Source organism: Bombina bombina, chromosome 4 (assembly GCF_027579735.1).
Source record: "Bombina bombina isolate aBomBom1 chromosome 4, aBomBom1.pri, whole genome shotgun sequence".
Classification (NCBI taxonomy): domain Eukaryota; kingdom Metazoa; phylum Chordata; class Amphibia; order Anura; family Bombinatoridae; genus Bombina; species Bombina bombina.
Window position 1 is genome coordinate 1,193,531,382 of NC_069502.1, and position 18,103 is coordinate 1,193,549,484.

The 18,103-nt window shown below is 37.6% G+C and overlaps 1 protein-coding gene across 3 annotated transcripts in view; it reads right to left on the bottom strand.

The window, feature by feature from the left end:
* DAAM2 (dishevelled associated activator of morphogenesis 2) overlaps window positions 1-18,103 on the bottom strand; it is a 776,135-nt gene that overhangs the window by 276,158 nt on the left and 481,874 nt on the right. For all 3 annotated transcript variants that reach the window (XM_053712672.1, XM_053712673.1, XM_053712671.1), the window contains exons 7-9: window positions 10,653-10,763; window positions 3,436-3,539; window positions 2,202-2,268 (exon numbers count right to left, since the gene is read on the bottom strand). In XM_053712672.1, the coding sequence (XP_053568647.1) occupies window positions 2,202-2,268; window positions 3,436-3,539; window positions 10,653-10,763 (282 nt within the window). The remainder of the gene's footprint in view (window positions 1-2,201; window positions 2,269-3,435; window positions 3,540-10,652; window positions 10,764-18,103) is intronic.

An 18,103-nucleotide genomic window follows, 5' to 3' on the forward strand; every position in this document is an offset into this window, starting at 1 on the left:
GATTTAACATGAGATAAATAAAGAAAGGAACAGGTAATACAAGATAATTCCCAACCTGTACCCCATGTTTCTGATGTTTAGCTTTGTGGTCAGTTTTTGGACCCCTTGATAGAATAAACCCTGGTTGGATATTGCAGTAAATATAATAGTCTTTTTATCCTGGTTGCAGTACAATAATTGCAACCCCTTTCCTGCAAATCCCTGTTATATAAATATAGCCAGACCTAGCACTGAAAGGAAGTATAACAAACTGTGAGAGACTGGCAGCCAAGTCAATTTCTTACACCGTGTTATTAGTTAGTGTGAGTAGCGCAGCAGAACCTCAACGCCAATGAGAAGGCCCTGTTCCTCTACATGTGCCACAACTATGTCTCATCCAAGGCGTTGAATGAATGATGTGCTAACAGTAGGAATAAAATGAAATATTTAAATGGCTGACTCCCAAGTCCCAACACAATATCAATAACCTCACTTAAGATGCTACAAATCTTTCACCAACACTCCCAAAGTGACTATATAGCAGGAACTCTGCCAGTCGCGGTTTAGCATTACTTATATGGTGTCCTGGCTGGACAGAAAAGGGGGATAGTTCTCTAGGGAAACAGTTCTGTATTATCTTTTAATTCAAGGCATGTTTTATAACACACAAAAACTTGACTTAATTTTTTTTCTCCTTTGTTCCATGAAATAAAGGGTATTTTAGAATGTATTGCTTTTTTTACAGCTGTTCCTTTGCTACTCTGCACCCATGTAGCTGTGAGAGATTTTCTTATCACCCAGTAACATTTTATGCCACGGACAAAAATTGTGCTTCTGTTCATTTATTTATTTATTTATTTTTAGTATCACTTTAAAAAATCATGTAAATACTCAACTTTATTTACATACATTTTATATACATTATTTTTGTTATCTAAAAAAAATACTTTCCATAGCACCTAAATTATTCATCTTTATTTAATATCTGATAAAACAGTAACAATTATTTTAACCTAAAAATACTCTAAAATAACTGGGGTAGACTTTTTTATGTATTTTATTTATGTATTATTCCTCTGGCACAGTCCTGTTGCCTATTTTGACAAACAATATGGCCGCTTTTCTGTACTTCTGTAAATATGCATTTTTACGTCAAGCCATCTTTATAATATGTCCCACCTATCCAGCATCAGTTTGTATCCTCTGGCAGGTATGTACTTCTGATTTATGTTACCCTAGGCCCAAACTAACGTGCTATGCCAGCATTTTTACTTCATTTACCTTTTTATTGACATATATTCAATTATTTCTCACAGAATGTAGCCTTTTTTATGGGAATTGGACAATCACAATGAGGCCCATTTATCAAGCTCCGAATGGAGTTTGAGGGCCCGTGTTTCTGGCTTCAGACTCGCAGAAACAGCAGTTATGTAGCAGCGGTCTAAAGACCGCTGCTCCATAACCCTGTCTGTCTGCTCTGAGCAGGCGGTCCGACAATGCCGCAATTCAACCCGATCGAGTATGATCGAGTTGATTGACACCTCCCTGCTGGCGGCCCATTGGCCGCGAGTCTGCAGGGGGCTGCGTTGCACCAGCAGCTCTTGTGAGCTGCTGGTGCAATGCTGAATACGTAGAGCATATTGCTCTCCGCATTCAGCGATGTCTGTCAGACCTGATCCGCACTGTCGGATCAGGTCCGACAGACATCTGATAAATAGGCCTCAATATGTACATCCCACTAATCCAAATATCCAAACTGTTTAAAGATATTATTTATTTTATAATATTTTTAATTACAAGACGGTTAAATAATAGGATAAGTCACAAACATTATAATTACAACATTACAATAAAAGATTATTAGTAAAAAAATCACTAGCAAATCACTTTTCTTCTAGTGGGGCAGATGATCACAATATTTAACGGTGATCAGCTACACCCTAGGGGAGTCTGTCCTTACAAATGAGGGGTACCATGTCCCTCTAGCCCAATCAGGGGGTGGGGGATAGTGGCTCCATTAGAGTCTCTTCGCCCTCAGGTGAAACAGCATTTTTTAATGCCGCTTCAGGTAAAATGGCCTCCCGTTGCATTGTGGGGGGAAACAAGCACATCCTGAGCTCTGCACAACAGAATACCTGGATAGAACAGAAATATAACAGGAGGAGCAGGCACAGTGGTGTATAAGCTGAACATCAAAGCACAAAACCTATTTCTGAACTCACCATCTCAAACCTCTTTGCCAGCTCCAATTCATCTTCATTTCTGACCATTTCAAAGAAATCCAAGTGCCTAAAATACAAAACAGGTACAGTCAGATTGTTTATACATAACTCCAACATTTCTAAAAATATTCCCGCAACCTGGAGGTAACAGGGCTTCTGATTGGCTGTGGAAGTTCTATGCACCCCAAATGCTTAATGCCACTTCTCAATTCTCGAAGCCCTCAATGACCTAAATATGTATAGCTTAGAGGAGAGAAGGGAAAGAGGTGATATGATAGCAACTTTCAAGTACATTAAAGGGTTTAGTAAAACTGAGGCTGTGGGTATTTTACATAAAATGGAAAATTCAAGAACAAGGGGTCATGAGCTCAAGCTAAAGGGTAGTAGATTCAGGAGTAATTTGAGGAAGCACTTCTTTACAGAAAGAGTGATTGATTTATGGAATAAACTTCCTCAAGAGGTAGTAGCAACAAACACTGTGGGGGACTTTAAAAATGCATGGGACAAGCATAGGGCTATCCTACGAACTAGATAAGTTTATACTGTTAGGTAAGGTGGGGCAGACTTGCTGGGCCTATGGCTCTTATCTGCCGTCAACATCTATGTTTCTATGTTTCTATGTTTCTCAACAGCGATACACTTGTAAGCAGTTTATTTTGTACACGCCCTGTGCGCTACGCAAGGACACAAAGAGAATGAGGGGTAATAAATGGCAGGAAGGAGGATTTAAAGGAACATGGAAGTCCAAAATAAGATTTTATGATTCATAAAGAGCATAACATTTAAAAATGTTTCAAATTTACTTCTACTGCCAAATTTACCTATTTCTCCTGGTATTCTTAGTTGAACCATAGCTCATCTCCATGACAGCATATTGAGGTAAGCTCAGGAGCGTATACATGTCTTGAGCAATATATGACAGCAGTGTTCCAACAATATTCAACAAAGGATATGAAGAGAAAGAGGTAAGATTTGACAATATAAGTAAGATGGATTTGGCTAGGCAGTCCAGGGGCACAACTAGGCATAAAGGGAAAGCAGCAAGGGCAGGCAATTTTGTGGCCTTGTACACTATTTTGTCACTGACAATTATTATTATTACCATAGTCCATTAACAGTACAGTATATTAACAATATATACTCTCTCCCTCACCTATATTCAGAGTGTTATTCCTCTGTTAGATTACAATTAGGGGCGGTAGAGCATATACGCTACTGTCAGCACTGGATTTACCTGTCCAAGGTTGCATTTTCATGTTTTCTTAGCTTTTCAATCACTGGCTGGATACCGAGCAACAGAAACTCGTAACGCAGGTGTAATCGGAATTCCAAATTATCCTTAGGAACATAAGGAAACAAATAATAAATAGCTTTACATCACTACCGCAAGCTACATTACAATCATTCCTAAAAGCAAAATAATCACATTGTGTGTCCAAAACAACATTTTTAATATCGTTTTTTTTTTTAAACTGAGTGTAACAGAAAATGTGGACTCTGTGATCCTTTGAGATGAGCCCTCTGCTTATTTTTTACTGTCTCTAAGAGGCCTTAGAAGAGATTACATCAGTAGAACAGGCTTTTAAACCTAGGGAACAACATGGTACCCCATATTTAAGGTTGCCACCTGAGCAATGTCTTCCTGCATACTTATGAGTTACACCTGCTGGGAGGAACATGAATAGTGCTGTCCAGGATCACTATTTGTGTGCTGTCCAGGGGTGCAAATCATGTTCCCCTCTGCACACCCTACAGCAGGTGTAGCTCATAAGTGTCCAGGAAAACAACCCTACCCATATTACTATACAGAAACTAAAACTTATTTCTTCAATACTTAAAGGGACACTAAACCCAATTTTTTTATTTCATGATTCAGATAGAGCATGAGATTTTAAGCACCTTTCTAATTTACTCCTATTATCAAATTTTCTTTGTTCTCTTGTTATCTTTATTTGAAAAAGCAGTACTGTAAGCTTTAGAGCCAGACCATTTTTTGTTCAGCACATGGGTAGCACTTGCTGATTTGTGGCTAAATGTAGCAAACCAATCAGCAAGCTCTACCAAGGTGCTGAACTAAAAAATGGGCCGGCTCCTAACCTTTTATTACTGCTTTTTCAAATCAAGATAACATGAGAACAAAGAAAAATTGATAATAGGATTAAATTAGAAAGTTGTTTAAAATTGTGTGCTCTATCTGAATCATGAAAGAAAAAATGAGGGGTTAGTATCCCTTTAATAGGGACACAAAGTCAAAATGAATTGAATAGAGCATGACATTCAACAACTTTCCAATATACTTCCATTATCAAATGTGCCTTGTTCCCTTGCTATCCTTTGTTAAAGAGTAATCTTATGTGAATTCAGGCTTCTATCAGCCTACCTAAAGTTTATAGCAATGTTATACATAGTTGTAAACACTGTTGCCATAGATTGTTAAAGACACGTGCACACTCCTAAGCTTGTATCAGCTTATCTAGGTTTACTCTTCAAAAAAGGATAGCAAGATAATACATTTTCTTGATAATATAAGTACATTGGAATGTTATTTAAAATTGCACACTCTATCTGAATTATGAATTTTTCATGTTGACCCTGCTAATCCCTTTAAACAACTAATATAAAACATGCACCTGAATATTAGTAACAGGCTAATCTGTGCTTTGAACACATTAGTATAACTAGCATTTAGATCACAGGCCACGGGGAGATTTTGACTCAGTATCTAGAATAATTTTAGCAGTCTCAGTTGTTTTACTATTGCACGCGGTTAAACTGAAAGCTCCAGTCTTATCTGAAACTAGCCACATGCAGCATTATTTTATATAGGCGAGTGCCAGATAACATGACTTAAAGGGACACTGTGAAAAATATTCTATCATATGAAAGATAAGGATCTGGCAAGAAAATGTGATGTAAAAGTTATATGTTGTGCTCAGTTAGCTTTAGCTGAAAGTAAATATAAACCAATAAACATCAGCAGAAAGTGCCTATCAACCAATGAGCATTAATAGGCAGTGCCTATCAGCCAATGAGCATTAATAGGAAGTGCCTATCAGCCAATGAGAATTAATAGGAAGTGCCTATCAGCCAATGAGCTTTAATAGGAAGTGCCTATCAGCCAATAAGCATTAATAGGAAGTGCCTATCAGCCAATGAGCATCAGCAGAACGTGTATATCAGCCAATGAGCTTTAATAAGAAGTGCCTATCAGCCAATGAGCATTAATAGGAAGTGCCTATTGGTCAATGAGCATTAATAGGAAGTGCCTATCAGCTAATGAGCTTTAATAGGAAGTGCTTATCAGCCAATCAGCTTTATTAGGAAGTGCCTATCGGTCAATGAGCATTAATAGGAAATGCCTATCAGCTAATGAGCTTTAATAGGATGTGCCTATTAGCTAATGATCTTTAATAGGAAGTGCCTATCAGCCAATGAGAATCAACAGAAAGTGCCTATCAGCCAATAAGCATTAATAGGAAGTGCCTGTCAGCTAATGAGCTTTAATAGCAAGTGCCTATCGGCCAATGAGCATCAACATAAAGTGTCTATAAGCCAATGAGCATTAATAGGAAGTGCTTATCAGCTAATGAGCTTTAATAGGAAGTGCATATCAGCCAATGAGCATTAATAGGAAGTGCCTATCAGCCAATGAGCATCAGCAGAACGTGTATATCAGCCAATGAGCATTAATAGGAAGTGCCTATGAGCTAATGAGCATCATCAGAAAGTGTCTATCGGCCAATGGTAGCCAAACACTTTTATATGGCTAAACTCGGTTTGAGCCATACAAAAAGAACTAGATGACCAACCTCAAAATATATGATCAGGATTTCCAATAATTGTCAACATTATAAATCCTGCAAATGAACCTTAATATGTATTTGTAGAAAATTGTGATAATAAATTCTGTAAATTAACATTAAGAACTAATAAACTGATTATTGACTTTGCAATTTACTTTTATAATCTATTTTGCTTTGTTCTCTTGGCATCCTTTGTTGAAACGCATACCTAGGTAGGCTCATCACTGCAGTACTGGGAGCTAGCTGCTGATTGGTGACCAAACATATATGTCTCTTGTCATTGGCTCACCAGGTGTGTTAGCAACCAATAGTGCATTTATACTCCTTCAACAAAGGATACCAAGAGAATTAAATACATTTGATAATATAATTAAATTGGAAAATTTGGGATTTTATATTTCTTTAAATATGTCAATGTTACTTTAACATCTTCAGACACAATTAAGCTCTATTCAAGTGAGGATTTACAAGCTATAAATCATGTGGAAATGTTATCTCTCCGTTGTTTAAATGTATTGCTGTAGCAGTTTCTCTAATGTATGTCATAACTAATGTTTAACTAATTCTGTATTTTATTTTTCAAAGTGCCCAGGTCTGTAGAATTTAAATAAATGAAAACCGTCTGCGCTGTCTCCGTCATGTAATCCGCACCAGGGATACATTTAAAATGAGATCATGTCAGAAAAGATTGTTTTATTTAATGCTACAAGTTTCAGATTCATGTCTAATCCTAACAATACGAGACAAAGATAAATGACTTTTGATCTATTTCTAAACCATTTAAACTGAGACTAATATCTTTCCTTTAAATGCAAACTGCAATGTGTCTCATTCTGAAGTGTTTGCAGACTTTGCTTATGACATTGCACAGGCCAAAGATGGTCTAACTGCAGCAATTTGGTTCGGTAACTGCACAGGCTCAAAGACAAACCCATATGTGACTTATCCAGCACTTTATAATCCCCAGCTTTCCAGTTTCATTAGCTTCCCGTCTAAGAACAACCACTGATAATTACCCTTTCACATTTGGGCTAGATTATAACTTGAGCGCAAAATATCGCTTTTGCAAAATCAGTATTTGTGCTCAACTTAGTAATACCAGTGCACGCTAAAGTGAGACACACCATGAGAACTAGCGCAACGAAAGGGGTAGGTCGCACATCGATGGGCAGCAAATATAAATATATATGTATATGAATATATACATATATATAATGTGTTAATATGTGTATACACACATAATAACACATACATATATATGTATATAAGCACATACACACAAATATATATGTATACACACATAATAACACATAAATATATATGTATACACACATAATAACACATAAATATATATGTATACACACATAATAACACATAAATATATATGTATACACACATAATAACACATAAATATATATGTATACACACATAATAACACATAAATATATATGTATACACACATAATAACACATAAATATATATGTATATAAGCACATACACACAAATATATATGTATACACACATAATAAAACATAAATACAGGGAGTGCAGAATTATTAGGCAAGTTGTATTTTTGAGGATTCATTTTATTATTGAACAACAACCATGTTCTCAATGAACCCAAAAAAACTCATTAATATCAAAGCTGAATAGTTTTGGAAGTAGTTTTTAGTTTGTTTTTAGTTATAGCTATTTTAGGGGGATATCTGTGTGTGCAGGTGACTATTACTGTGCATAATTATTAGGCAACTTAACAAAAAACAAATATATACCCATTTCAATTATTTATTTTTGCCAGTGAAACCAATATAACATCTCAACATTCACAAATATTCATTTCTGACATTCAAAAACAAAACAAAAACAAATCAGTGACCAATATAGCCACCTTTCTTTGCAAGGACACTCAAAAGCCTGCCATCCATGGATTCTGTCAGTGTTTTGATCTGTTCACCATCAACATTGCGTGCAGCAGCAACCACAGCCTCCCAGACACTGTTCAGAGAGGTGTACTGTTTTCCCTCCTTGTAAATCTCACATTTGATGATGGACCACAGGTTCTCAAAGGGGTTCAGATCAGGTGAACAAGGAGGCCATGTCATTAGATTTTCTTCTTTTATACACTTTCTTCCCAGCCACGCTGTGGAGTACTTGGACGCGTGTGATGGGGCATTGTCCTACATGAAAATCATGTTTTTCTTGAAGAATGCAGACTTCTTCCTGTACCACTGCTTGAAGAAGGTGTCTTCCAGAAACTGGCAGTAGGACTGGGAGTTGAGCTTGACTCCATCCTCAACCCGAAAAGACCCCACAAGCTCATCTTTGATGATACCAGCCCAAACCAGTACTCCACCTCCACCTTGCTGGCGTCTGAGTCGGACTGGAGCTCTCTGCCCTTTACCAATCCAGCCACGGGCCCATCCATCTGGCCCATCAAGACTCACTCTCATTTCATCAGTCCATAAAACCTTAGAAAAATCAGTCTTGAGATATTTCTTGGGCCAGTCTTGACGTTTCAGCTTGTGTGTCTTGTTCAGTGGTGGTCGTCTTTCAGCCTTTCTTACCTTGGCCATGTCTCTGAGTTTTGCACACCTTGTGCTTTTGGGCACTCCAGTGATGTTGCAGCTCTGAAATATGGCCAAACTGGTGGCAAGTGGCATCTTGGCAGCTGCACGCTTGACTTTTCTCAGTTCATGGGCAGTTATTTTGCGCCTTGGTTTTTCCACACGCTTCTTGCGACCCTGTTGACTATTTTGAATGAAACGCTTGATTGTTCGATGATCACGCTTCAGAAGCTTTGCAATTTTAAGAGTGCTGCATCCCTCTGCAAGATATCTCACTATTTTTGACTTTTCTGAGCCTGTCAAGTCCTTCTTTTGACCCATTTTGCCAAAGGAAAGGAAGTTGCCTAATAATTATGCACACCTGATATAGGGTGTTGATGTCATTAGACCACACCCCTTCTCATTACAGAGATGCACATCACCTAATATGCTTAATTGGTAGTAGGCTTTCGAGCCTATACAGCTTGGAGTAAGACAATATGCATAAAGAGGATGATGTGGTCAAAATACTCATTTGCCTAATAATTCTGCACTCCCTGTATATATGTATATATATATGTATATAAGCACATACACACGAATATATATGTATACACACATAATAACACATAAATATATATGTATACACACATAATAACACATACATATATATTTATATAAGCATATACACACAAATATATATGTATACACACATAACACATACATATATATATGTATATAAGCACATACACACAAATATATATGTATACACACATAATAACACATATATATATATGTATATAAGCACATACACACAAATATATATGTATACACACATAATAACACATAAATATATATGTATATACACATAATAACACATAAATATATATGTATATACACATAATAACACACAAATATATATGTATATACACATAACACATAAATATATATGTATATACACATAATAACACATAAATATATATGTATATATATGTATATAAGCACATACACACGAATATATATGTATACACACATAATAACACATAAATATATATGTATAAACACATAATAACACATAAATATATATGTATATACACATAATAACACATAAATATATATGTATATACATATAATAACACATAAATATATATGTATATACACATAATAACACACAAATATATATGTATATACACATAATAACACATAAATATATATGTATATACACATAATAACACATAAATATATATGTATACACACATAAATATATATGTATATATATGTATATAAGCACATACACACGAATATATATGTATACACACATAATAACACATAAATATATATGTATACACACATAATAACACATAAATATATATGTATATACACATAGTAACACATAAATATATATGTATATACACATAGTAACATATAAATATATATGTATATACACATAGTAACACATAAATATATATGTATATACACATAGTAACATATAAATATATATGTATATACACATAGTAGCACATAAATATATATGTATATACACATACTAACACATACATATATATGTATATACACATAATAACACATAAATATATATGTATACACACAAATATATATGTATACACACATAATAACACATAAATATATATGTATACACACATAATAACACATACATATATATGTATATAAGCATATAGACACAAATATATATGTATACACACATAATAACACATAAATATATATGTATGTAAGCATATACATATATATTTACAGAAATAACACAGCTCCCATATTTAAAGCCACTTTTCAGCCCACACCCGGCAACTTTAGCCCCCAAAAACTGCATAGTGCAGTTTTTTTTAGTGCCCCAACTGTCCCGAAATTTAAGTATATTTTAGTTTTTTATTAAAGAAATTTATCTTTTTTTTTTTTTTTTTACTATTTACTATTAACTGTGTATTAATTGCTACCGCAAGCTCGCGGTTAGCAATAACCAACCACTTGTAATGGCTGGTTATTTATTGTATAAGAGAGGACCTGGTGAAGACAGATAGGCGTCAGATTCCTCATAGTGAATTTAGCATGATGAAGAACAACAAACTCACCTCTCCAGCACCAGCATTCAGGACGGCATTAATAAAGGACATTATAGCGGTTTTCAGATTCACTTCATCACGGTATCTTCCCATACTTCTGTCTAATTCATTCAGCAGTGTCTGTGACAGGAAAAGAGTCATGAAAATGATTTGTTAGGAGTTTTTGAACCATGGTTTTGAGCAAATTATTCGCATAAAAAAATAATTCAAAAACAATAAATATTTATTTACAAAACTATTCACTACAAAATCATTTAAAGGTCAAAATTAAGCTTTCATGATTCAGAGAGGGCATGCGATTTTAAACAAATTTCCAATTTACTATCATCAAATGTGCTTTGTTCTCTTTGTATTCTTTGTTGAAAGCTAAACCTAGGTAGGCTCATGTACTAATTTCGAGAGAAAAAAAACTTGAAGGCCGCCTCTTATCTCAATGAATTTTGAAAGTTTTTCCCAGTGTGACAGTGCTAGTTCAGGTGTGCCCTATAGATAACATTGTGCTCACAAGTATGTGAAAAGAACTGAGATAAGGGACAGTCTGCAGAGGCTTATGTACAAGGTGATCACAGGGGTAAAAAGTGTATTAATATAACAGTGTTGGTTATGCTAAACTAGGGTATGGGCAATAAAGGGATTATCTATTAAAAAAAATTATTCTGGAGTAGACTGTCCCTTTAAGCTTTTTCATCTAGTATTATATGAAAATATCTATCAAATTTATCAAACATCTTGCAATTCTTTTGCACTGTCCATTTGTTATAGATGTGAGTTGCTCTTTATTATAGTCAATAGCGCTGCATGATTTTTTGGTGTATTGGATAAATTGTACTGTGAAGGGGACAGGGATTACCAAACCCTCTTTTAAAACATTACAAAATAAATAAACTAATTAAAACAGAATAAAAACTCCATAAAACAGCCCTCTCTAACATATGAAAAAAGACAATTTAAAAAAGGCAACCCCATTGGGTTTGATAGAGCGAGACACAACCGCAAGGTTAGATAATTCACAGGAGCAATATAATCTTTATGAATAACGCACGCTGGGCTGAGGTCTAGGTAAAAAATCCTGTCCGTACCTCTAGAACTCCCTGCAACACCCAATGCCAACCACTGGAGGTGCATTTTCCTCTTTCCAGTGAGACTAATTTAACCTAATAAACAGACCATAACAAATGTAGCCACTAATCAGCAAGCGCTACCCAAGTTGCTGAACCAAAAATGGTCTGGATCCTAAGCTTTCTTTACTTCTTTTCAAATTAAGATACCAAGAGAATGAAGAAAAATTGAGGCGTAAATTAGAACGTTGCTTAAAATTCGCTGCTCTATATGAATCACGAAAGAAAAAAATTGGGTTTAATATCCTTTTAAGGAAGACCAGTTCCTTATTCTCACCATTAATGGTCACTGCTGCAGCTTGTGTTGTCAAAGGACCTTCAACATTATAAATGTAATTAGTGCAATAACTGGGGAAATAGGAAATACATCATGTTGCACTTTATTCTCAGTTGTAAATATAAAAATAACCAGTGGAAAATCATCACTTTAGAACGATCAATGAGCTCTTACAACTTCAGTCATTTTACAACAGTCTGTATTTCATTCTTGCAGATTTCCAAAAGAGTAAAATTATAGGAACACATAATAAATCAGGAGATCTGCATTTCATATATATATATATATATATATATATATATATACTGTATATAATTTATTTTATGTAATGTCATGACCTTATTAAAAATGGTAAAGATATAGTTTATGTATTTCAAGGTTGTCATGGAACATGCTTTAATATTCACCAAAAAGCCTGGAATTAAAGGGATGCCAAAATCAAAATTAAACTTTAAAGATTCAGATACAGCAGTTTTAAGAGTCTTTTAAAATGATAAAATGTACTTTGTTGTCTTGATATCCATTATTAAAAAGCATACCTACAGCAGTTTTAAGAGACTTTTAAAATGATAAAATGTACTTTGTTGTCTTGATATCCATTATTAAAAAGCATACCTACAGCAGTTTTAAGAGACTTTTAAAATGATAAAATGTACTTTGTTGTCTTGATATCCTTTATTAAAAAGCATACGTACATAACCCCAGGAGCAGCAGTGCACTACTTGGAACTAACTGGTGATTGGTGTCTACACGCATATGCTTACAGCCATTTGCTCTGATGTGTTCAGCTAGGTCCCAGTAAGTTTACAGGAGATCCCTTAATTGTGACTTTCATAGTTAACTATTGCTATCTGTTTCCATCCTCACCACTGCTCACCCATCTGAATGCATCTTTTAGGTTGTCAGGATGGGGAGATTGTGCACTGTTTTTCCATTGCTAAATTATCGTTTTGCAACTTTTATAGGTATTTTTTTTAAAAACATTTTTTACCTATTATAGATATAAACATAGGGGGCAACCTTATGAAACTGTGTATACTGTGATAGTATGATAAATTATTCACATGAATCAAATGGATTAAATAGTGAATAGTAATTAAGACTGTATGGCAGATGTGAATGCGCGTAAGTATTTTTATATACTTGCCACTTGCTGCCGGACTATTTTTATCTACTACTCTTGTTCATTATCGTCTACATCTCCATCTGTGGATTCTGGGGAGTTCCAGATCACTTGTTCTAAGTCTGCTGGTTGACTGTATTAAACCCAGCATGCCTAGTTTGCACTAGGGAAGGTGCTCTACTAAATGTGAGTGCAATATATATCATCATTTTTGATTTTGCCTGTACAAACAATGCTAGGCCATATAGGCACTTTTGTGTTCTATATCATTACCTGCAGATTACTGAATATCCACCGGAGGCCACTCTTCTGGGTGACTGTTAACTGATCCCAGACTGCTTCATCTGCACCACTAGGGGTGCCTTACTAAATGTGAGTGTATCTACCTGATACCTTTTTTATATTTGTTATCAAACAATATTGGGCCATGTGGCGCTTCTGTGTTCTTATATTATCTACAGATTTTTTACCTATTGTTTCTTACAGCACTATTTCCATTTTGGCATGAACTGAAAACAAAATGGCGACTACAACCCCGCTGCCTTGCTGCTTTGTTTCTTCCTAAGAGAACCTTAAACAAGATTGTGCCTTTATGGATGGGTTTTTATAGGGGAAGCACTTCCATGCACGCAAAGTGCCTGTGCGTACATTAGTGAACTCACAGTCAGCTTACAAGCTCTATAATGTAGGCGCAGGCACTTTGAAAGGCACTCTTGTTACATTTTTTGCCGCAGCTATCTCAAATGCCATGAAATATAAATATAATAATGGTATATTCTGAATTTTCTGGGCCTGATGAAAAAAAACAATATATTATTTCTTTGTGTGGGTCACTAACTGAAATCTAATTAACAATGTTTAAATGTAAATAGCAAGACAAGCTCAATATTGGTGCGATATTGAATCAATTTCGATACGCATTTGTTTACTCCTCTCCCGTTTTGTCTAGTAATGTATTAGGCTGTTAGTGATTCAGGATGGCCTCAGTAGGGAAGGAAGCCTAGGATACAAATATATGGTGTTGCTCACGGCTTTATTGACACTAAAACACTTTTTTTGTCAATATTTAAACAATGAATATAATTTAAAATATACCTATATATCTGCATATTCTTGTCAGGCTTATCTTTTACTTAACATTTCATTATAACCAGCATTTATTTAGTACCTTATGTTCATTTAGTGAAGTAAACGTCTGTAAGTATATAACACAGTCAAATCTGAGCAGGTTATTCACACCCATATGCAAATGACATAAAAACTATTTCTGGATCCATAATATATTTAATACAGTGATTCTATAGATGGAAGAAAAAAATAATCCTGAGTAGTGCTATTTTTTTTAACCATAATTAGGGACAATTTTCTTAATTAAAAAATGTAATATCCCTAACACACGAAATAAAGGAAAAAACTGCGCGTGGCTGACTACGTTCATTTTTGTTCAGTTACTAAAACGTTAATTACATGTTATATTTCTACATAGAACTTTAAGCTACAAAATAAAATTACCGGATTATTGCACCTTCTACTCACAGTCAGTAACTTTATTATAGTATAATTTGTAGGTGAATAACCTTACCCAGCACCTGCTGGTTCACTCGTGCCAATTACTGACGGCCAGCTGCTTACATCTTGAGAATGTTTGGCATGAAACCAAACGTAACATTTTCACATTGTTACACTGACTTTCATAGGTCACCTGACACTTGCATCGCCCAATGGCAAATTATGCAGCAAATTTTGTTCCAATTTATAGTTTGTTTCTTGTTAGTAAACTGACTGTAAACACGGATATCGCTATCCCAAAGCTTAAAGCGACATTATACTAACAATTTAAAGGGATAGAAAGGTCACAAATGGAATGTGCAAGAGTACATTTCAAATCAATTCTAAATAGCAGTATGTTTGCATTACACTTCCATTAACAAAAATGCCTCCAGTGAAAGTCATTACTGTTTTTCAGTGTCATACGCATATATTCTGTAAGGGCCGGGCACCAGTATTCAAGCACTGCACCTTCTCAGAGAGTCAGCATTGGAATGTATGACACAAATTAAGTCTCCACAGATACAATACACATTATTACAAGCTCACTGATATCTAATACTGGTGCACAAGCGCTTTAGATATGTGCGTATGCCACTGGAAAACCGTAATTACTTTCACTAAAAGCCTTTTTGTTAATGGAAGTATTGTAACGGTACCAACCGGATACCAAGGGTTAACACCAGGGAACAATGTCCTACATAGGGAATCAGCAGTTCACAACCCAGCCAGTTGTCAGGTTTAAACAGAATGACTTTTATTAAGGCTCATATGCCCAGTATTTATGCAGGTCTGACCCCCCCCAGAAGGGAGGTTGAAAGAATGTTGTACATTGAATGGAGGGAACACGCCCTTTTACATGATACAATAGAATACCTTGCTCAAGCTGATAACAATTTAAACACAGACACACACTTGGCTTTCCTTATCATCTAGGGTCTGCTCTCTGAGGTTGATTAAACAATGGACTGTGTATCAATAACATTAATGACAGTGCACAATAGCTGAGGCTAAAGCTGAACACAGTTAACTCTTTCAGTGCTGACAGAAGGGTCTGTCACATCTACATAGCACAATATACAGCCTATAGACAACCTTTCTTATGTTATAGTCCAGAAGTGGCTAGGTTTGCCACAATGCTCCCCCAGAACCAAGCCGGCATACACAGTCTGATCCCAACGGATCGGCTTGGGGATGTCCGGGGCAACAACTTTCGGCTCAAGTAAGCTACGGGGTGTTCTCCGCCATCTGCTCCAACTTGGCTCAGTACTGCCCCCACCCCAAACATGGAAGCGTCTCTTCCCGGAGGGACTGGGCTTGGGTAGTCACAGGGTTAACATCAGCGGGATCCATGGGAGCATAGGCAGAAACAAGGGGGGCCAAGTCATTTCCAAGGAGAACATCAGCAGGTAAGTCCTTCTTGACCCCCACATTCACAAGTCTAGCGCCCACTCCCCAATCCAAATGTACCCTGGCAACAGGTAGGCGGAACACAGTGCCCCCTGCTACCCTCACAGCCACAGTGTCTCCAGTGTGCTGTTTCTCAGGCACCAAGTTCTCTTGAAGCAAGGTCATGGTAGCACCAGTATCCCGTAGACAACTGACCTCCTTCCCATTCACTTTAACCCGTTGCCGGTTATTCCGGTGGGCAGCTTGCACGGGGTCTGCTTCATGTAGGCTGCCCCAGCATTCTGGCGCCTCTACGTAGCGGGCCACAGGCTGAGGATTATGTGGGATTCCGCCAGCGGGTCTTCTCCAGGACTGTGCTTGATTCGCTGCGTTTAGGGGACACTCTGGTCTTTTGTGCCCTAGTTGCTTACATCCAAAGCACCGAATAGGTTGTGAGTAGCCCCGCGAATTGAACCGGGCTCTCTGAGGGTAGTTCGTGGCCGGAGGCCGTGTGGTATAGCGGTGCGCCGGGGGTTGGTAACTGGCAGCTGCTGGGGTGACTGGGGGTCTGTACTCCACTCTAGCAGTGGGCAATCGGTATACTGCTCCCCCTGCCCCTCGTACTGCCACGGATCCGCCAGTGGGTGCTGTATCCGGCACCAAATGGGGAGCTATCAGGGTTAAAGTAGCTCCCGAATCCCGAAGTCCCTGGACCGACATCACCTCATGCAGAATTCCCAGGGGTTCCTCGGCTTGGGTGCTCAACACCTCATGAGCGGCTGGCTCTGTTTGGTAATGGTGAGCAGCCGCCCTTGGGGCCAGGTTCTGTCTGACCTGGTTCCAAGCTTGTATGCTCCGATTTTGGGTGCACTCACGTGCCATATGTCCCCACTGCTTGCAGGTGTGGCATTGTATATTAGCCCGTCCGTTGTTAGGCTGTAGTCCATGGTGCCTCCTGGCATCAAAATGCTGGTCTGCTAATCTGGCTGCTTCGGTTAAGGTGAGGGGTTTTCGATCTCTCACCCATTCTTGGGCTTCTGGGGACAAGCCGTTAAAGAATTGCTCCAACAGCATCAGTTGTCGCAATTCTTCCATGGTGGTAGCTTGGCTGGCCTGTATCCACCCCTGAGATGCTTGATCCAGCTTGTGGGCCCACTCTGCATGGGAATCTCTTTCTGGCTTGCGCAGGCCTCTAAACTTGCGCCGGTATGCCTCTGAGGTAATGGCATATCTTTCCAAGATCGCTCTCTTCACTTTAGCGTAATCCTTGCTGTCCTCCCTGGGTACAGCGCGATACGCTTCCGCTGCCCTACCGGCTAGCTTGCCTGCTAGCACCGGCACCCATACGGACTGCTCCAAATCATGTAACTCGCACAGTCTCTCAAAATCCTGTAAATACCCATCAATCTCATCCTTCTCCTCACAAAACATTTTAAATGCATGGTATGGGATTTTGGGTCTTACTGGGTTGCTGAGTGCGTCCAAAATGGATTCTGCTCGGGAGGATGCATTCCGCGGACTGTGTGCCATCACGTACTCCTGGGGTAAAAATTCCAGCCTGGTCCTCATTTCCCTCTGGTATAGGGTCTCCTCCATGGCTGCTGGAGGCGTAGCGCTGCGAGCTCTGTCTCCCTCCATCAGCTCAGCAATTAATATAGCCTTGGGTTTGCTGCTGCCTATCTTTCCCCTGGCTTCTAGCAGTTCCTTTTACGTTTGTCTCTTTAGCTTAGAATAATCCATCTCCATTCACTTCGGTCCCTGGTACTCCTTCCATCTTAGTCAGTATTGTAGTAATCCCCCTCTTCCTGAGGTTACTGGCTTGTGTAGTTGCTCTTCTGGGCGATAAGGTTCATCCCGTCGCTTGCCACCAATTGTAACGGTACCAACCGGATACCAAGGGTTAACACCAGGGAACAATGTCCTACATAGGGAATCAGCAGTTCACAACCCAGCCAGTTGTCAGGTTTAAACAGAATGACTTTTATTAAGGCTCATATGCCCAGTA